At 39.0% G+C, this 21,940-nt stretch overlaps 2 protein-coding genes across 2 annotated transcripts in view; both read right to left on the bottom strand.

The window, feature by feature from the left end:
- The window catches only part of phactr1 (phosphatase and actin regulator 1), a 45,816-nt gene extending 42,044 nt beyond the window's left edge, over positions 1 to 3,772 (bottom strand). Inside the window, exon 1 of the mRNA XM_067418290.1 lies at positions 3,755 to 3,772. The gene's annotated coding sequence lies outside the window, so the exon portion shown is untranslated. The remainder of the gene's footprint in view (positions 1 to 3,754) is intronic.
- Positions 3,773 to 7,648: 3,876 nt separating this feature from the next.
- On the bottom strand, positions 7,649 to 21,353 carry gptl (glutamic--pyruvic transaminase-like). The gene is made up of 11 exons (XM_067418283.1): positions 21,218 to 21,353; positions 19,291 to 19,389; positions 18,143 to 18,251; positions 15,267 to 15,400; positions 12,331 to 12,568; positions 11,552 to 11,629; positions 11,333 to 11,471; positions 10,249 to 10,423; positions 9,909 to 10,064; positions 8,209 to 8,309; positions 7,649 to 8,119 (listed from the first exon to the last, which is right to left on the bottom strand). The coding sequence occupies exons 1-11, from the start codon at positions 21,281 to 21,283 to the stop codon at positions 7,996 to 7,998; spliced, it is 1,419 nt and encodes a 472-aa protein (XP_067274384.1). The 5' UTR covers positions 21,284 to 21,353; the 3' UTR covers positions 7,649 to 7,995.
- Positions 21,354 to 21,940: the final 587 nt, after the last annotated feature.

Below are 21,940 nucleotides of genomic sequence, written 5' to 3'. Positions count from 1 at the left end.
CTCAGAAGCAATCTTTACCGTCTATGAGACAGTCGGGGGGACGTGGAGACACAAGGTCTGATAAAGTCAAGGGGGAAGAATGGGGAGAAGCCCATAGTGAGGCAAAAGCAACGGGAGAAAATATTTAAACAACGGGATTCACATTTCACTTTCCACAACTACTAGAAGACCTACAGCTGTCCGACAGGAGGCTCACGTCACATCTACGTCCTCAAGCTCAGTCTGAGCCGGCGCAGTTCGCTCAGCCATCAGAAAGTGAGTGCCTCTGATTGGCTTCAGTCTGAGCCGTTGACATCTATGGGGCCGCTCTGTCCATTTCTTTTACTGTCTATGGCTAGATTACCCCCTTGGTGCCATAGAGTGTTAAAACGCGAAAGGCGAAGCTTGAATTTACGGGTATGTCCCTCTTTGGCTACTGTACTTTCAAGATGGAGGAGCAACATGGCGACCGGCACTCGAACCCCTCACCCGTATGTGTTTTCAATAGCATATTATAAACTTATGAGAATACTTTATTACTTGAAAGAAGTAAATATAAATTAATGAGCACATATTTGTGAAGTGTTTTTAGCTAAGAATAAACTAAAAAAGTTACACAGTGTAGCTTTAAAGTAGGGGAGACCGGGGGCAATTGTAACACATTTTGGTCATACTGTCATTGCTCAAAAACCTTTTGAAATATTTGGATAAAAATTATATTTTGGTAACTTGTATCTATGGTCTACTTGTTAACATTAACCAAATTGTTTTTCAAGCAATGTTAGAGTCACAATATTGATTGAAACATTAGAAGTCAAATGTTACATCTGCCCCCACATGGGGGCCGGGCGATTGTAACAACACATATAATACCTTTGTATAAATACCAAGGACCCCAATAAACTTCAAAGAATATAGATATAGTTTAAACTATTTAAAATCAATTACAATATGGACAGTGACACTTCCCTTCCTATTTTCCTTGGTCTGAACAGCATGCTGTAAACGAAGAGTGTACAGGGCCTACTCAGTAAAATGGATCCAGATTGAGAGGCAAAATCTTTAACCTCTGTATGCTACTAAATATATTGATAACACAGATATAACAGTATACATGGTTTAATAGGGTATAGTTAATTTGTAGGCTATACATAAATATTAAACTGAACAGAAAAACACTTTTCACATTATCACATTATTATTACGACATTAGAAAAAAAACAATCATCTATTTTTTTTATATTGAATTTCCATGGTAGGCTTGGATTACAAGCCAAAAATAATACTAAATATGTTGATTTTACACCAATGCGTAGTATATGGCAGTATTTAAATGCATAGATATTGAAGAATTAGAAAGCATTAAAATTTGCTCTTGGTGGGATTTAAACCCAAGATTGAGAGGCACTCAAAGACTATAAACCACTGCTCTGCTACTACAATACAAATACAACATTTAGAGATGTATGACATATATTTTAAAACTGAACTAAATACACTTTTCTTAAATTATTGGGGGGGGGGGGGGTAATTTATCAAAAAGATTGATAAAATCAATCTATTTTGATGTCCTTACTAAGCTGGACACTATTTTGATGGGTACGACCTCATGACAAGCTACCCTAGCTAGCTAGAAACAATAAAGCAAATGTTTGACAAATATATAAAATGTTAGAAAACAGAATGGTCATGAAAACAAGACAGATTTAAATTTAAAGACATAAATTTTTTTAACAGTATAAGGAAAATTCTGTAGATGAAAAAAATTACTTTCACGCCTAAAAAACGAGTCTTTGCAGAAAAACTATCACTCAGCAGCTTGTCCTTCGGCAGGCAGAGAGGGATCTCCACTGAGCATATGCAAAATGAGTTTCATCATTCTGACTCATTTCTGATTGGTGTAATTTGAGATGTAACAATTGCCCCCGGTCTCCCCTAACTTTCCCCAACACTGTCCATGAGTTCCTCCTGACCTCCACAATTCGTCTTATTCACCTGGCGGCCATTTTGAAAACTCTAACGCCGTTGAGGCGTATACAAACCCGGAACCTGGACTCCGATACGGTACTAACAAGGGGGTAATCTAGCGCTCGGAAAGCGTTCCACCCCTAGGGGCTGCCATTGCTAACCAAGCCATCACCTGCTGTTAGCATCCCATTGACTCCCATTCATTTTTGAGTCACTTTGACAGTGAATAACTTTGCATCTGAGACGTTTAAAGACTCCATTTGTCCATTGTTTATTTCTAAAGAAACACGACAATGTATAAAAGGCTCCATTACCTTGTATCTTACACTATCGCCCCGCAGAAGCTGTTTTTGTAAAAATAGGCTAATGATTGCGTCATAACCAACGCGACCCTGTCGCACAGTTGAGAAATTACCGTATAGACCTGAGGAGACGCTCGCAGGCAATCTTTACAGTCTATGAGACAGTCGGGGGGACGTGGAGACATGTCCTGGAGACTAGTCTGATAAAGTCAAGGGAGAAGAATGGAGAGAAGCCCATAGTGAGCCAAAAGCAACGGGAGAAAATATTTAAACAACGTGATTCAGATTTCACTTTCCACAACTACTAGAAGACCTACAGCTGTCAGACAGGAGGCTCACGTCACATCTACGTCGTCAAGCTCAGTCTGAGCCTGCGCAGTTCGCTCAGCCATCAGGAAGTGAGTGCCCCTAGGTTGACTTCATTCTTTCGCCGTAGACGTCAATGGGAACGCTCTGTCCATTTCTTTTACTGTCTATGGGTACTAATCAGTAGCAGCATTCTGTGTCACTGCACTTCGTCACTCAGGAAAAAACCAACAGAGGACAAACCTTTCATCGTTTTCCGGAGGATAAGGGATTACATGGAGAGTGGATTAAAAAAATATCAGAAGGGATCCTGGTCGTAATTTCTGCATTTTACTACAGACGAAGTTCGAAAGACTCAAGCAATAGCAAGACTGGGACATGTCAAGTCAGCTTTATTTAGCGCTTTTACAATACCGATTGATCCAAAGCAGCTTCACGGTGTAAACAGGACAATATTGCAACAAAATTTGATTCAGCTGTAGTCATTCTGGAGAAAACGGTGATGTTATCAGCTTATTTTAATTTATCATAAAGTGTCAACGTGGGCAGATCAGTATTATAGTTGATACAGTTAATTTACATGTGGGAGATATGTGTATGTATAAGCTACTGGATCTTCATATATGTAAAATAAAATGTCCATTTATCTAAAGAATAAAGAACAATTTTATTACACATGGATGATGTCTTTCTTAACTTTACAACTGGTCAGAAAATCAGAAAGAAATAAGTCATTCGAAAAAAACATTGATAGGCACACTGGTCTAGGTTTGTAAATGCAACTATGTACATTTATTGGTATGGAGGATGTTACACACAGCAGGCAGAAAGTGAGTGACAGTGAATGCTGCTACTGATTAGTACTGTATCAGAGTCCAACTTCCGGGTTTGTGTACCCTCAACGGCGTTAGAGTTTTCAAAATGGCCGCCAGGTGAAAAAGTCAAATAGAGTTCCTCTGAGCTGAACCTTTAGTCCACAGCCATCATGTGGTAACAATCCCATCCAGATCCACAAATATGACATAAATATGCATTAAGCATATAGAGAACAAGAAAAGTCCATCTACAAACATACAAAACTACTTCTGTTTATTATCTGCACTAGATCAAAAAAAAAATTAAAGTTCAGCCTCTTTTACAAATGAATTGGCCTCAACATAGATTTCTTCAGCAATTAACAGAAAATAAAACTTACTTACAGTTGAGCATGAAAACCACTGTTTCCCAACAAGGACTTTTGTGGCATGCTACCTGAGAGGACGCCATAGCTTACTTTCTTCCTCTACTGGTTAATTAATTTGATCTAAGCCCAACATCACTATTATATCACCCCTAATGGTGAGGCATGAAATTACAGTCTATCAGAGCTCAGGTAACAGGCATTTATGTGATTTGTAATTCATTACTTTACTCGTTACATCAAAAAGTAATCTGATTACGTAATAATAGTACATAATACATAGTAATCTGGTAAAAACAATGGAGGTCGTTTCATTTTATTAATATTTAGGATTTTTAATTGATGATGACCTTTCTTTTAAGCTTCATTTACAGAATCTAGTGAAAAAGTTGAAATTGAAGCTAGGTTTTTTTTTTTAGAAGCAAATCTTGTTTTCCTTTTTCTGCGTCTTTGTCACGCCGCCGGCTTAGAAGGTGATCTTATAAAGGTGATCATACTCACATTTATATCTTTGTATATAAGGGGATCATAGACAGGCTACCAGGTTACATATCTGATTTTTTTTCTTTTACAAGGAGTACTTATGGTTTACGGTGTAAGGCCGCCCAGATCGTCCCAATGGAGGCTAACGATCGGCGGTTGAAGGTCGCTGCGCGTTCGGTCTTTTCAGCGGGGCAAATGGGATTTTATTCCAATTCCTCGTTTTCTGACTCCATTTAATGATAATTTAGAATTTAGGTTAGAATGCCATTTGGTTATTTGGTCATTCATTTTTAATAGTTTAACTACACATTTAATTATTCCTTTTAACCCTTTGTTGAAATTATACCCAACCTGAATAATTCCAGAGCAAGTCAGAATCAATCAAAGTGTAACAATTTATTTACAGTCAGGTAAATGTATAACGCCAATTACATAGTCAATTCAAAGGTAATCCACATATTATGGAAGTAAAACTGTGCCACTGGATTTTGAATTCTAATTTTTAGCACTGAATTTTTTTACATAGAATTTTTAACAATGAATTTTATTTTGCATCTAAATCAGACTTTGAATTTTAAAAGCCATCGAATTTCTAGCTCTGTTTTTTTTTTGCCTATGACATTTTTTCAATGTTTTAAAAAAATTCAGTGTAAAAAGAAATTCAACGTCTCAAAAAATTCAGTGTAAAAAAATTCAACGTCTCAAAAGATTCAGTGTAAAAAAATTCAACGTCTCAAAAGATTCAGTGTAAAAAAATTCAACGTCTCAAAAGATTCAGTGTAAAAAAAAAAATGTCTCAAAAGATTCAGTGTAAAATAATTCAACGTCTCAAAAAATTCAGTGTAAAAATATTCAGAGTCAACATCTGGGTAACCAAGGAGAAGCAATCGATCCCTGTATCAAATCATCCAACATCCAGCCAATCATTTACGCTCCATTGGTCATGTGACGCTGAAACAGGAAGGCGGGGAAGTTCACTTCAGGTGAGCTCCAGAGCTCAGCAGCATGGCTCAGAACACACACGATGGCGCTTCGGTGAGTTTACTCATGACCAATGGAGCGTAAATGATTGGCTGGATGTTGGATGATTTGATACAGGGATCGATTGCTTCTCCTTGGTTACCCAGATGTTGACTCTGAATATTTTTACACTGAATTTTTTGAGACGTTGAATTATTTTACACTGAATCTTTTGAGACATTTTTTTTTTTTTTACACTGAATCTTTTGAGACGTTGAATTTCTTTTTACACTGAATTTTTTTTGAAACATTGAAAAAATGTCATAGGCAAAAAAAAACAGAGCTAGAAATTCGATGGCTTTTAAAATTCAAAGTCTGATTTAGATGCAAAATAAAATTCAGTGTTAAAAATTCGATGTAAAAAAATTCAGTGCTAAAAATTAGAATTCAAAATCCAGTGGCACAGTTTTACTTCCATAATATATAACACCAAATACTCTGAAGTAAAGAATGAAATATATACCTGACTTCTGAAAACTACATAATGCTGGCTATCTTGAGACATCCAGCATTACGGGCTGACCGGTTTAAAGTGTCAAGCCCTGAGCTCTTTGCAACATTTCCTTAAATACCCAGAAACAAATGTAGAAACTCTTTGAAGTGTAAACACGAGTTCACAATGGGAGTTTGCATTGATCAAGACTTGTATTGATGTAAAGGCCAAATGGTTGAAAGCCACACCCACCAAACTAAGACAAGATATCTCTAAACTCTTAAAACATTGATTATCTTTTGGTTAACTTCTGTAGGGATGAGATATTTGTACCAGTCGCACTGAGACATTTCAAACGATATCAAACACATATAATACTGTAACGTGTGGATTGACTTTGTAATATAGAGATTCTGTGTGTGTTTTCAGTGATCTCAGCATGAGAGAGGGAAGGAATTGGGGGAGAGTGGGTCAAAAGGGAAAGATGTAGATTAGCTGATAGTGAGGTGAGACTTGCGTCTCCAGTGGTGTGTGAGGGACAGTTCAGATGTTAATTTCCTTTATTTTCTCAGAGAGTCCTTGTTCTTCATTGAGACATTTCGGCATATACTAGTTTTTTCAGTCTTACAACGGTCACAGAAAATTACTTCATTGAATGTACCTAAAGCCCGGGCCGAGATGTTCAAAAAAGCTTGTTTGTTCCACCTTCAACTTGGAATGAGCTGCAGGAAACACTTCAACTACACAGTCTAATTTCCTTAAATGAGTTCAAAGGTTATGTTAAATCAATTGAACATGACTCCATCCACACATGCAAATGTTTTAATTAAAGCTACACTGTGTAACTTTTTTCGTTTATTCTTAGCTAAAAACACTCATTAATGTATATTTACTTCTTTTAAAGTTCTCATGAAATCAAAATCGATCTTATTTACTTTGGTAGTACATATTACAGGTCTTAGAGTGAACAATTAATCCGTGCAAGTTAATACACTGAAAAAAAATAGTTTGCCGTAGTAATCTTTAATCAAAATCAAACAGTTACTTCCGGTCTGGAAACGGCGTTCCTTCTCAGCTGATGTTTTAAAATGCGTAACCACTCCCCTCCAGTCGTTCGTCTGCTATGAGTGAGAGATGGAGAGGAGGAGCGCTGAGATATAAACCCTGCCCTCTATTCAATATTCAGTTTTACTTGGAAATACGTCACAGCACTGAAGAAAACTCACTCGCTACTTCCGGTTCACTGGGACTTTAAGTAATAAAGTATTCTCGTAAGTTTATAATATGCCATTGAAAACACATACGGGTGAGGGGTTCGAGTGCCGGTCGCCATGTAGCTCCTCCATCTTGAAAGTACAGTAGCTAAAGAGGGACATACCCGTAAATTCAAGCTTCGCCTTTCGCGTTTTAACACTCGATGGCACCGTGCCGAATGTGAAGAGAGGGATTGCCATGTTAATCTTGGACTAAATCGGCCACCGTAGGAGTTAAAACGAAATCAGAATTGAGAGGAACAGAAACTAATATTCACTGGATGGTCATAAACCTTTACACCGCTAGATGGGGGAAAATATCACACAGTGGAGCTTTAATGTCACTTTTATTTAATTGAAATGCACTTGACTTGTCTTTTCCTTTTTGTGTGTGTGTTTTTGTGATGTGTGATTTAATTTGTGCTGCTATCTTGGCCAGGTCTCTCTTGAAAAAGAGATTTTATATCTCAATGAGACTAACCTGGTAAAATAAAAAAATGAAAATAATAAATAATGCACGGTATTTGCAATGCATTACTTGTCAGATCAAAAGAAGTCTGGTTACGTAATGCACGGTACTTGTATTGGATTAATTTCCTCATATCGTCAGAAAGTAATCTGATTACTTAATGCACAGTATTTGTAATGTATTACTGTCATTCAGTTCTTCTTTCAGAAAGAGGGAGGCATGAAAGAAGTCATGAATTACAGAGTGGACAATAACTTGATGGACACCTTTATTATAATTGTTCAAATAAATGTTATTAATTGAAAGAAAAAAAAACAATACATTATTAGAGAGATATAATCAACAATTTTTGGAGGAAATCATGTATAGCAAGTGCTTGTGTTTATCAAGAAAATGGGATACACAAGTCTGAGGACAGGAAAACTGATCTGTGTCGTTTCATCAAACAAATGCCATAAAATATCCCAGAATGTGTGTGCTGCGAATGACATGACGATGAAAGAAAAAAACTGATTTACATGAAAATGTGCTGCATAATAGGAATGACCAAATAATAGTTTCATCTGTGGGCCTGTATGAATCTGTGCATTAATAAACTGGTATTAAATGCTCTGTTGTGGTGCACTGGATGTAATTTTACAATATTCCCGAAGGAACTGAAAGTGAAAACATCGAAGGCGACGGAGAGCCTCCTCCAGTTCGTCTGATGGCATCAGCACACACAACCTAAAACACACACATAGCGACACGGCATGAGTGTGTGTGTGTGTGTGTGTGTGTGTGTGTAAACTGCATGTCTAAAAAGGTCATTGTACCTGAAGTGGCATTTGCTCCGTGAATGTGTGTGATCTTCACTGAAACCGACACACACACCCTGATCCTCCAACAACCTCCTGCTGTACAACAACCCCACAGACTGCACACACAAACACACACACACACACACACACACACATTAAAGAATAAATTCACCCATATGTCGTTCCAAACTTGTATCCCTTTCTGTCTTCCAAGGTACACAAAGAAGATATTGTACAGAATGTTCAAGCTGCTCTTGTACAAACAGTGAACAGAATTCTGCAAAAATGTATCAAACAATGAAAATTGGTATAACAACACATTTTATCATATGTTGAGTAAGTTCATATCTTAAAAAAGTATAATGGCGCTAGCAACGCCAAGGTCATGGGTTTGATTTCTAGGCAATGCATACCTCGTTTATCTTGAATGCAATGTGTGTGTTTTTACCAATCTGCAACCTCCTCCAGTTTCTGTTGAAGCCAGTACCTAAGTGACTTAAACTGCAATTCCTCGACTGGCCACTAGAGAGTGGCAGAATCTCATTGAGCCTCATGTTAAAATGCCCAACTTTACAGCAGAAAAAAACATGTTTACAGTCTGAGACAAACTGTGGTTTTGGCCTATACGGCTAATTTTGCCCTTCATGACGGCTGTGAGGGGGGTGGATTTTTTTATAACTCATTCATTTACATTTATAAAGCCATACATTTCTGCATAATTAAGGGCGTGGACACTTTGATTGACAGGTGGATAGCCACTTATCTGATGTCTGTTACTCTTCACGTCACCTAAGCTCCGCCCACGTCCCGCCCGGCGACAGCCAGCTCGATCCCACTTTACATTTCAAAACGGCTCTTCAGAATTATATGGGTGACAAAACGGACACTATAGCCCCGTTTCCACCAAAATTACCCCAGAACAATTTGTACCAGGAACTTTTTTACAGAAACTTTTCTCCCCCCAGACCTGCAGCTGTCTGCATTTCCACCGCTAAATAAAGTTTGGTGAAGAATAGGCAGATTAGTCCGGTGATGTAGGACTGCGCGCGACTGCTCCTCAAGTCAGTGACGGACAGTAATCATTTTTGCGTGTACCGATTGAAAGATTTAGTGGACTGTTTACATGAGCCGTTATCTAAACCGATCTGGTGTTTACATGAGATGACTTTCAATCACAATCATTTTGTCACATGCAGTTTGTCTGCCGCATCAAAAATGCTTTTGCTGGTTATGTATAACGTTAGGTTTACTAAAGAGGTAATTAACAACGACAGAAAAGAGCAGCATATTCAGAAAGCTTGTAAAGCTAGATTTAAAATGACAATGTATATTATTATCAGCTATTACGGACACTGAACGTGAGATGGCTGAGACGAACGCGCGCCATAAGACAGAGAGCAAGACTGATATTTACTGAACGCAGACCGAACCTCGCAAAAGACTTTTAAAAATGCTGGTTGAAATAAAATGCTGCGTGAGCTCAACCAATCAGCATGTTCAGCGCCCAAGTCCCGCCCTCGAAAGTTCCTGAACTTTGAAAAAGTACTACCTCGCGAGCAGGGCCGTTTGGAGGGGGAAAAATTTACCCGGAACTTCATTTAGACCCTGGTTCCTGCGGTCGAAACACACCGAGTACCACCCAAAGTTCCTGGTTCCTGGGTAAAGTTCCTGTGGTGGAAACGCGGCTGATGTCCATATTTTTTTTACAGTTGTACCTGTGAGTGTGTGAGAGCTGAGTGAGGAAGAGCCAGGTGCGGATAGATGAAGACTCCGCTCTGAATGGACGGACAGCTGAATCCTGGAAGATCATTGATGAACTCGACAGCCCTGGAAACGTTACACTTCAGAGTCATTAGCCTAGACGCCACCTCCTAAACACACACACACACACACACACACACACACACACACACACACACACACACACACACACACACACACACACATATTGAACATATACATATTAATGGTACACATTAAATAATGTCAACCCTTGTTGCATTCTATTCTAAATAATACATATTTATTATTGCCCCTGTGTGTTTATTATTGTACCTGTGTGTATAAAGTGTAGGAAGGATCTCCAGGACGGGGCGGGTCAGCCATGACATCAAGAGCAATCTGACCAATCACAGGAGGGCACAGATCTCCCGTTAGAAGAACCTCGGTGTATAACATTATAGCCGGATCGACATTTACTAGCTCCATATAACCCGTCCTGAAACCACACCTGCGTCAAACACACACACACACACACACACACACACACACACACACACACACACACACACCGAACAACAGGCTTCTTAGAGACTTCCCACTGATTTGAATTAAGGTCATAATAATTAACATCGACTCACAGAATACTCAACATCAAATCAAAATGGACATTGTTAATTTTTTGTTTTGAAATTTTGTTTAAATCATTTTGAATAATTTTAAAAGATAAAAAGATTTATTGACAGAAATGTAATAATACACATAACTATATTTTCAGTGGTTATTAAGACTTTACATAATGAAGCATTGTGTTTTTATTACCGTAGAATGAGCCGTTTCTATCTGGTCCCCTTACAGTGAAGTCGCCATTTTGCGCCGCCATGTTTCTACGGTGGCCCTAAACGGACAAACTTCTCTAAAGAGCGCTAGCTACATCTTTGTTCTGTGCTGGCCACCGTAGTTTCTCTATGTGCTCCGAAAGCAGGAGTGTGCTTTATATTCATAAGAAATTCAACATGGATAATAATCCTAAATGTGTGTTGATCATCAGCTCCTCATCTGAGAATGATTAGTGAAGGATCAGTGACACTGAAGACTGGAGTAATGATGATAAATTCAGCTTTGATCACAGGAATAAATCACACTTTACCATATATTCACACAGAGAACAGATGATTTACACTGGAATAATATTTTGACATTTTTACTGTATTTTTTTTGATCAAATAAATGCTGCCTCTGTGAGCAGAAGAGACTCTTTCATAAACATTAAAGACCTTCTCAACCCCAAACTTTTGAGTGTATTTTGCGTAACACTGTTTCTGCTCATGAAGTTTAAATAAGGGACAAGAAGGTAAGTAGATGACTTTAGTTTGGTTTTATTAGGACTGACATCATAAGATTGACTTGAAGAACTCACTCTCCCATGATGCCGTTGGAGAGCGAATGGAGCGAGGCCAGCTGAACGCTCTCAGAATAAGGAGCTCCCATCTCAGCCAGAACTCGCTTATAGGACACGAACTCTGAGCCGTCCGCAAAAACTGTGTTCTGATAAACCTGCCACACGTAAAGAGAGAATAAAGAGATCATTACCGAGAACACAAACATGACCGAACCGAACCACCCTAAACACTTCCCTCATTGACCAACAAGAAAAGATCTTCATCTGCAGCAAAGCGAATCACATCCTCGATGGACTCTCTACTCTGGACATGCCCTGTAAAACACACACAATCATACATTTTCATATCACAGTTTATCAGTTCACTTACAAAAACTTGTATGCATTTATGTGTGTGTAAATATATACACTGATGATCAAGCATAACATTATGACCTAATATTGTGTTGGTCCGTCGAGGCATAGATTCCACTAGACCCCTGAAGGTGTGCTGTGGTATCTAGGACCAAGATGATAGCAACAGATCCTTTAAGTCCTCTTAGTTGTTAGGTGGGGCCTCTGACATCTTTCTATCTTTCTAACAGAACCAGCATTAACTTCTGGAGCAGTTTGAGCTCCAGTAGCTCGTCTGTTTGATCGGACCCCACGGGCCAGCCTTCGCTCCCCACGTGCATCAATGAGCCTTGGCCGCCCATGACCCTGTGGCCGGTTCTCCACTGTTCCTTCCTTGGAGCACTTTTGATAGATACTGACCACTGCAGACCGGGAACAGCCCACAAGAGCTGCAGTTTTGGAGATGCTCTGACCCAGTCGTCTAGCCGTCACAACCTGGCCAAACTCGCTCAAATCCTTACGCTTGCCCATTTTTCCTGCTTCTAACACATCAACTCTGAGGGTATATATATATATATATATATATATATATGAGTGTGTGTACGTATGTGTGTGTGCATCTGTGTGTGTATATATATATAGTTACATTGTAGTATATAGTACAGTTGTACATTGTCCCATACCTGTAGGGTCGCCGGGGTTACTGATATAGATTGCCCGTGGAGAGCACCGTCCTCTTGACGCCTGGAGGACTCTTCTAAGCTCCGCCCTCTCCACGCTCCACCCACACTGCTCTTGTAGCTGATAGGGCAGCGGAACCATGCCCATCCTCTCCAGGAGGCGTGTCAGAGCGTGAGGGGCGGGGTCTGGGATCATAACCGCAGACACGCCCTCTGATTGACACAGCAGTCGCATCATCACCTGCACACAATCAATCACCCTGAAGCAGTTACAGCTAGCCTGGATCAGCCAAACTCAGCCCCGGCCACAACATCTGAGCTCGGGCAGTTTGGCCTGGACTTGATCCATAGAGGAGTAATTATGCAGAACAGAAAATGACCAATGAGATCATCAGGGCGGGCTTTAGCCGATGACGGACAGATGATCAACAGAAACTGACCAATGAGATCATCAGGGCGGGCTTTAGCCGATGACGGACAGATGATCAACAGAAACTGACCAATGAGATCATCAGGGCGGGCTTTAGCCGATGACGGACAGATGATCAACAGAAACTGACCAATGAGATCATCAGGGCGGGCTTTAGCCGATGACGGACAGATGATCAACAGAAACTGACCAATGAGATCATCAGGGCGGGCTTTAGCCGATGACGGACAGATGATCAACAGAAACTGACCAATGAGATCATCAGGGCGGGCTTTAGCCGATAACGGACAGATGATCAACAGAAACTGACCAATGAGATCATCAGGGCGGGCTTTAGCCGATGACGGACAGATGATCAACAGAAACTGACCAATGAGATCATCAGGGCGGGCTTTAACCGATGACGGACAGATGATCAACAGAAACTGACCAATGAGATCATCAGGGCGGGCTTTAACCGATGACGGACAGATGATCAACAGAAACTGACCAATGAGATCATCAGGGCGGGCTTTAGCCGATGACGGACAGATGATCAACAGAAACTGACCAATGAGATCATCAGGGCGAGCTTTAGCCGATGACGGACAGATGATCAACAGAAACTGACCAATGAGATCATCAGGGGGGGCTTTAGCCGATGACGGACAGATGATCAACAGAAACTGACCAATGAGATCATCAGAGCGGGCTTTAGCCGATGACGGACAGATGATCAACAGAAACTGACCAATGAGATCATCAGGGCGGGCTTTAGCCGATGACGGACAGATGATCAACAGAAACTGACCAATGAGATCATCAGGGCGGGCTTTAGCCGATGACGGACAGATGATCAACAGAAACTGACCAAAGAGATCATCAGGGCGGGCTTTAGCCGATGATGGACAGATGATCAAAAGAAACTGACCAATGAGATCATCAGGGCGGGCTTTAGACGATGACGGACAGATGATCAACAGAAACTGACCAATGAGATCATCAGGGGGGGCTTTAGCCGATGACGGACAGATGATCAACAGAAACTGACCAATGAGATCATCAGGGCGGGCTTTAGCCGATGACGGACAGATGATCAACAGGAACTGACCAATGAGATCATCAGGGCGGGCTTTAGCCGATGACGGACAGATGATCAACAGAAACTGACCAATGAGATCATCAGGGCGGGCTTTAGCCGATGACGGACAGATGATCAAAAGAAACTGACCAATGAGATCATCAGGGCGGGCTTTAGACGATGACGGACAGATGATCAACAGAAACTGACCAATGAGATCATCAGAGCGGGCTTTAGCCGATGACGGACAGATGATCAACAGGAACTGACCAATGAGATCATCAGGGCGGGCTTTAGCCGATGACGGACAGATGATCAACAGAAACTGACCAATGAGATCATCAGGGCGGGCTTTAGCCGATGACGGACAGATGATCAACAGAAAATAGCTGAAAATAACCAATAGCTTCTCGGGGGGTTCTCCGGGAAAAAAAATGGTGTTTGGGGGTAAAATGTGTGTTATTTTGGCAAGGTTGCTGCTAAAATTGGCATTCCTGGGTCTATATATCACATAATTGAGGTCGCTTCATCCAGCGGGAAAACGCAGACTTGGCAACCCAGTGCAGATGAGCTCTGGTGACATTTGACAACTAACGTTATGCGTCGCTCCGCTGCTCTGATTGGTTGTAGGTCTGTCCAATCGAGGTCTTTCCTGGTTGGGTTGAAACACGCCCCATAATCACAGCCCAATGGAGCATCAGACCAAGAGGGTAATCTAGCTCTCGGAAAGCGTTCGCCCCCTAGGGGCGGCCATTGCTAACCAAGCCATCACCTGCTGTTAGCATCCCATTGACTCCCATTCATTTTTGAGTCACTTTGACAGTGAATAACTTTACATCTGAGACGTTTAAAGACTCCATTTGTCCATCGTTTATTTATAAAGAAACACGACAATGTATAAAAGGCTCCATTACCTTTATCTTACACTATCGCCCCGCAGAAGCTGTTTTTGTAAAAATAGGCTAACGATTGCGTCATAACCAACGCGACTCTGTCGCACAGTTGAGAAATTACCGTATAGACCTGAGGAGACGCTCGCAGGCAATCTTTGCTGTCTATGAGACAGTCGGGGGGACGTGGAGACACAAGGTCTGATAAAGTCAAAGGAGAAGAATGGGGAGAAGCCCATAGTGAGGCAAAAGCAACGGGAGAAAATATTTAAACAACGGGATTCAGATTTCACTTTCCACATCTACTAGAAGACCTACAGCTGTCCGACAGGAGGCTCACGTCACATCTACGTCCTCAAGCTCAGTCTGAGCCGGCGCAGTTCGCTCAGCCATCAGGAAATGAGTGCCTCCTTTACTGACATCACATTCCGCCGTTGAAGTCAATGGGATAGCTCTGTCCACTTTTACTGTCTCAGACTCATATTCTGACTAGAGCTGAGTATGAACACGTCAAGCTAAGTTACAGCATAAATCATGAACAAATGTTTTCAGATCGTACCATCAAAGCTCTCTGGGTTTCAACAGTGATGAAGACTTGCTCTGGACTGGATGAGACGCCTCCGTCCCGCAGAGAAATGGACTTCGCTATAGTGTTTCTCACATGCATCGCTCCACAGCTGTCAGTGTATGAACCTGAAGAGTGAAGCAACCAGACAGCCAATCAGATCGTGAGCATCACAGGTCACATGACAGCATTAGTAGACAGTGGCTGAAATCGCATACCCCTTTGAGTCGGTACTTTGAATAAGTGCTTTGTGAGCGCTAAAAAAGTAATTGGACCCACTTTATATCAGGTGGCCTTAACTACTATGTACTAACATTTTAATTATTAATTTGATACAATGCACTTATTGTGTACATACATGTTTTTACATTGTACTTATATTTAAAAAAATATATACTTTTTTTTTTTTTTTTTTAATGTGAGAAAGCCCTTAAAGGGATAGTTCACCCAAAATGAGCCTGTGATGTTTATCTGCTGACCAACATGTAGGTGTGTTTATTTCTTCAGGAGAACACAAATGAAGATTTTTAACTCAGTCGTTGCTGTGTGTCGGTCATATAATGATGTGAATGGGGAACAATTATATGAGAGTAAAACAAACATGCTTAGACAACACACACACAAACCCTGCTGCTCCTGACGACACACTGATGTCTTAAGACACGAACCGATCGGTTTCTGTGAGAACCACAACAGTATTAGTTGTTTTTTTACCTCATATCAGACGAATCTCATCTAGTGTTCCCATCCGCTATTACTTCCATCTGGTAAGGTCAAACTGGCGCGATCTTAGTGAATATTTTTGTGCATGTTGTCTAAGCATGTTTGTTTTTTTACTCTCATATAATTGTTCCCCATTCACATCATTATATGACCGACACACAGCAACGGCTGAGTTAAAAATCTTCATTTGTGTTCTCCTGAAGAAACAAACACACCTACATGTTGGTCAGCAGATAAACATCACATTTTCAGTTTTATGTGAACTAACCCTTTAAAATGTCTGAATGTTCACTGACTAGTTACTAGGGAGCTGACTGAGACGCAGCCGTACTGTTTTTTGTATATATGGGATATATGCGAAATAGTTGGGGAGTATACGATTTCGGATGCAGCCAATCAGATTTAATATATAACAAAATGTACTTATCTTCAGCAAGCTTGCATTAAAATGATCAAAATTGACAGTAAAGACATCTATAATGTTAAACTTCTATTCATCAAAGAATCACGAAAAATGACTGTTTTCTACATTTTTCCTGCTTCTAATGCACCAATTTTAAAGGACAATGTGTTCACTTGCTGCCTAATATATCCCATCCACTAAAAGGTGCTGAAGAGATCATCTGTGTAATTACACATCTGATATTCTCACACTGTTCACCTTCACTGAAGACAGAATCCGCTTTGTTTATGTGAATCCTCCACTAAATGAGCATTTGGACATCCGTCTTCTTCCATTTTGCTCTAAACTATAAATCAGTGTTTAATAAATGCTGTGAAATCATTGAACTTCACGAGACTCTACAAGAGTGATTCCTGAAAGGCTTTCTGCAAAAACCCAAACACCTTTTAAAGAAGAAAAAAATCATCACTGACTTTCAAAGCTGAGACAGAAACGACTTTCCACTTCGAGGACCTTGATAGAAATGTAGTGGAGTAAAGAGGACGATATTTGTCTTTCAGATGGAGTGAAGTTAAAGTCAGAAGTTTACAGAAAAAATAATACTCCAGTAAAGTACAGATACTCAAAAAGTGAACTTAAAGGGTTAGTTCACCCCAAAATGAAATTTCTTTAATTAACTCCTCGCCCTTGGGGCGGCAGTGGCGGCAGTGGTTCATGTAGGTTGTCTACAAACCGGAAGGTTGGTGGTTCGATCCCCGGCTCCACCTGACCAAGTGTCGAGGTGTCCATGAGCAAGACACCTAACCCCAGCTGCTCCCGTGAGCTGGATGGTGCCTTACATGGCTGACACCGCCGTCGGTGTATGAATGGGTGAATGTGAGGCAATATGTAAAGCGCTTAGGGCCATAGGGTCTGTTAAAAGTGCTATATAAATGTAAATATAAACATTTACCCTAATGTCGTTCCACACCCGTATGACCTCTGTTCATCATCGGAACAGTTTAAGATATTTTAGATTTAGTCCGAGGGCTTTCTGTCCTTTTAATGCAAGTGTATGCACACTATACTGTCCATGTCCAGAAGGTAATGAAAACATCATCACAGTAGTCCATATGAGACATCAGTGGGTTAATTAGAGTCTCTTGAAGCGTCGACAATACATTTGGGTCCAAAAATTACAAAAATACGACTTTATTCAGCATTGTCTTCTCTTCCGTGTTCCTCAAATAAAGAATCAAACGGTCATGAATCATGATTCGGATCACGTGTCAAACTGGCAAACTGCTGAAAGTGACATTGTTGATATGAATCACGAGCCAATCTGCTGATTCGCGACCGTTTGATTCTTTATTTGAGGTTTGAAAACAAACACGGAATAAAATCTTATTTTTTTGTTATTTTTGGACCCAAATGTATTGTCGACGCTTCAAGAGACTCTAATTAACCCACTGATGTCTCATATGGACTACTTTAATGATGTTTTCATTACCTTCTGGACGTGGACAGTATAGTGAGCATACACTTACATTCAAAGGACAGAAAGCCCTCGGACTAAATCTAAATTATCTTAAACTGTGTGTGAAGATGAACGGAGGTCTTACAGGTGTGGAACGACATTAGGGGGAGGAGTTAATAAAACAAAAAATTCATTTTGGGGTGAACTAACCCTTTAAGAACAGTACTCAAGCAAATGTACTTAGTTACTGTCCACCTCTGCAATCACGATTTCACGCAAAGATCTCACCGATACTGCCTCCTTCAAAGTGTTTAAGTAAGATCTGCGCTCTGAGACGAGCGTCAGGAGGAAGAGCGCCGCCCTGCAGGAGACTCGGATACACACATCCAGCTATGACCTGAAACAAGTCCACATGAAACACCATTCACACACTGTAAAAAATATTGTTGGTTTAACTTAAAAAAGTAAGTAACCTGGTTGCCTTAAAATTTTGAGTTTATTGAAATAAAAAAATTGAGTTGATACAATGAAGGAAATGTGTTTAATAAATAGAAACTCAAAATATTATTGTATCTGAACCACATAAAAGTGATAAATCATGAAAGTAGCACAATTTGGCTGCGTCATCACAAATAAAACACACAATTACACAATATGCTTACAAAATCTTTTAATAATATTTGAATAAAGGTTGTCGATTCTCAAACATGCTCATTGTATTAACTCAAATTTTTTATTTCAATGCACTCAAAATTTTAAGGCAACCAGGGAACTTATAATTTAGTGTGACACTTCTGTCACGGGTTTCAGACTGAGACAAACAATGTGGCTGATTGTTACACATTAATGAAAGATCATGAGGAGAAACATTTTGTTCTTTAGATTAACATGCACGGATGAATCCTTCACTCTAAAAAATGCTGGGTTAAAAACAACCCAAGTTGGGTTGAAAATGCACCGACCCAACAATTGAGTTGTTTTAACCCAATGGTTGAGTTGTTTTAACCCAGCAATTGGGCTGTCTTAAGCAACATTTAACCCATCCACTGGGTTAAAACAACTCAACCACTGGGTTAAAACAACTCAACCATTGGGTTAAAACAATTCAACCACTGGGTTAAAACAACTCAACCACTGGGTTAAAACAACTTAACCACTGGGTTAAAACAACTCAACCATTGGGTTAAAACAACTCAACCATTGGGTTAAAACAACTCAATTGTTGGGTCGGTGCATTTTCAACCCAACTTGGGTTGTTTTTAACCCAGCATTTTTTAGAGTGTTCAGAGTGTAAGAAAGTTAATAGAGTCAGTTTTCATGATTATAACGTGACGTTCTGCTCTACCAAAAGTCCAGGACACATTGTGCTCATCTGTAATTCAGTCTGTATCGTGTATGTGCAATATATCACTTATTTAACCAATAAAATATCAGACCTGTCTAACAAAGGTTATGGGCTCCATTCCAGCGGTGTGAGAGTCTCCAGAACACAGATCCAGAACCTTCTTAAAGAAAAACTTGCTCATGTTCACCTCCTGTGAAAGGACAGATAATGAGATACTTCTAATTAAAACTAATAAATAAAATACATTAATTAATTGATAATAATAATTTTAAAATACAGTATTATATAAAATTTTAATATGAATATATTTTAATATAATTATTACAATATTAATTTAATCTTGGCAAAAACATCTGAGACAAAGGAAGCATAAATGAGAACTTATTTCTTTATAAATCATCAGCCTTGATATGTCATCATCCATATCGTGTGTAACATGAATTTAAATAATAATGCTGACACTTTAGTTTAGGGTTCAATTCACTATTAACTAGTTGTGTATTATCATGCATATTACTAGGATATTGTCTGTTTATTAGCACTTTTAAAGCACATATTTGTGCCTTATTCTGCATGACTAAATTTTTCAACCCCTAATCTAAATGTAACGACTACCTAACTAACTATAAATAAAGAGTAATTATGAGTTTATTGAGGCAAAATTCATAGCTAATAGTGAGAATTAGACCTGTGTGACCCTAATAATAAATGAAGAAAAACTTCAATATTTAAATAAAAGATGATTTGCGCATGCAAGGAAATTTACACTTTACAATTTACGTACAAAAATACAAGGTCAAAAACATTTTGCTGTAATTGTATAATAAAAAATGTAAAAACATAATAAAAATATAAAATAATTTCAAGTGGTGATTCATACTTGCTTATTTCCAAAAACATATATTTTACAATAGAATGTCATGCATTAACTAATATTAACTAACAAAGTGCAATTCATCTGTTATAGCATTAATATCGGTTCACGTTTCTTCACTCTCAGAAAAAAAGGTACAGTGCTGTCACTGGGGCGGTACCCTAAGGTACAAAAGTGAAAAGGTACCTCTTTGTACCTTACTCACCCCCAAATGGTACATATTAGTACCTTAAAAGGTACATATGAGTACTTTAAGAGTGCAAATTAGTACCTTAAAGGTACATAGTAGAACCTTAAAGGTACATATTAGTACCTTTTCGGTTTTGTACCTTAGGGTACCGCCCCAGTGACAGCACTGTACCTTTTTTTCTGACAGTGTTTAATAAAAAAATACAATTCATTGTTAGTTAACTTAAACTCTGCAGATCCTGATATGCATCACTTTGGCATTTGTTTTAAAAAAAGTACCTTTTTGGGGACCATTTGCGCCTGGATTTGGCCTACCCAAATTTAAAAGCTTCCCACATACAGAGGTCTCTAAATACACATTTCTGATTTCATTTTACAGGAAACCATTTGAAGTTACATTTAAAACACTGCAAAATTATAAACATGTAAGTATCTGTTGTCTGAGCTGCCCCCCATTGTATTCCCAAAAATTGTCCCAGAGCTTAACATCTTGGCCCGTTAAACAGTATTAAAAGACTAACGTTTTTATTTTAATAATGTATTAGTACATTTAGGAATTATACTTTATGATGTATTTCCATTGATATTTCATTAAGCAAATACATTTTTTAAAGACATAAGTTTTCTTTCTCCCAGTATTTCTTCAATTTTCTATTGTTAATAATGGCGATAGCTGTCGCAAAACCAAACACAGACAATAAATACACAATATTTTTACATGTCTGCAAGAAAAATAAACTTTTCACAGATTAATATCATGCACTTTTAACTACACCTGTACGACATATCTAAAAAAATATGAATTATCATTAAGATAAGGAGCCCTTTAATTCCATATCAAAAAGTGTTGTGTTCATGTTTGTTTCCAAATGAAATCTTATTATAAAGTGTTGCCGATTTTAACCTCTCTTTACATTGTTTTTCAGTTACAATCCTGGTAATATTTTATTCTGACCTGTTTAATGGCGGTTGTCTCTTCCTCAGCTGATGGCGCTCTGGTGTTCTTCTTCAGGTCTGACATGTCTTTGAATGTCTTCGGTCAACGAGCTTCTGGCGAACAGCTCAGTTTGAGTCTCTTCTTAATATATGACGGAATTTATGGCAAGCCATTTTAGCTTAAATTGTTTCCAGCGTTACTCGTCATGATTGCATTTTTACTAGTAAGAATTCAATTAGAGAGCTCTAAAATTAAATTACTACTACTAACAATTCCAGTTAGAGAGCTCTACAAATTAATTTTTACTAGTCATATATCTCCATGGACTTCCATTAATTTTTAATTAGAGAGCTCTACAACAGAATTGTTACTAGTAAGGATGCAATTGTTGAGCGCTCTAATTCAATTACAGAGCTCTGCAATTATACATATCTTTAATTTGTTTGTTTTTTACAAGTAAAAATTTTATTAGAGAGCTCTGCAATTTAATTATTACTGGTAAGAATTGAATTGTAGAGCACTCTAATTAAAAATGAAAGGAAGTCAATGGAGACATGACTAGTAAAAAATATTTTGTAGAGCTCTCTAACTAGAATTGTTACTAGTAAGAATTGAATTAGAGAGCTCTTTAATTGTAATTGTTACTAGTAGGAATTGAATCGTAGAGCTCTCTAATTCAATTCTTACTAGCTTTCCTATAGCTCAATCAGTAGAGCATGGCGCTGGCAACGCAAAGTTCAT

Source organism: Pseudorasbora parva, chromosome 15, assembly GCF_024679245.1.
Source record: "Pseudorasbora parva isolate DD20220531a chromosome 15, ASM2467924v1, whole genome shotgun sequence".
Classification (NCBI taxonomy): domain Eukaryota; kingdom Metazoa; phylum Chordata; class Actinopteri; order Cypriniformes; family Gobionidae; genus Pseudorasbora; species Pseudorasbora parva.
This window is presented reverse-complemented; position numbering and strand designations above follow the sequence as displayed.

Coding starts and splice junctions, on each gene's coding strand:
- gptl (XM_067418283.1), bottom strand. CDS start 21,283: ATGTCAGACCTGAAGAAGAACACCAGAGCGCCATCAGCTGAGGAAGAG. Junction 19,390..21,217: donor AGACAACCGCCATTAAACAG/GTCAGAATAAAA, acceptor GTCCTTTCACAG/GAGGTGAACATGAGCAAGTT. Junction 10,424..11,332: donor TCCAACGGCATCATGGGAGA/GTGAGTTCTTCA, acceptor TGTTTGACGCAG/GTGTGGTTTCAGGACGGGTT.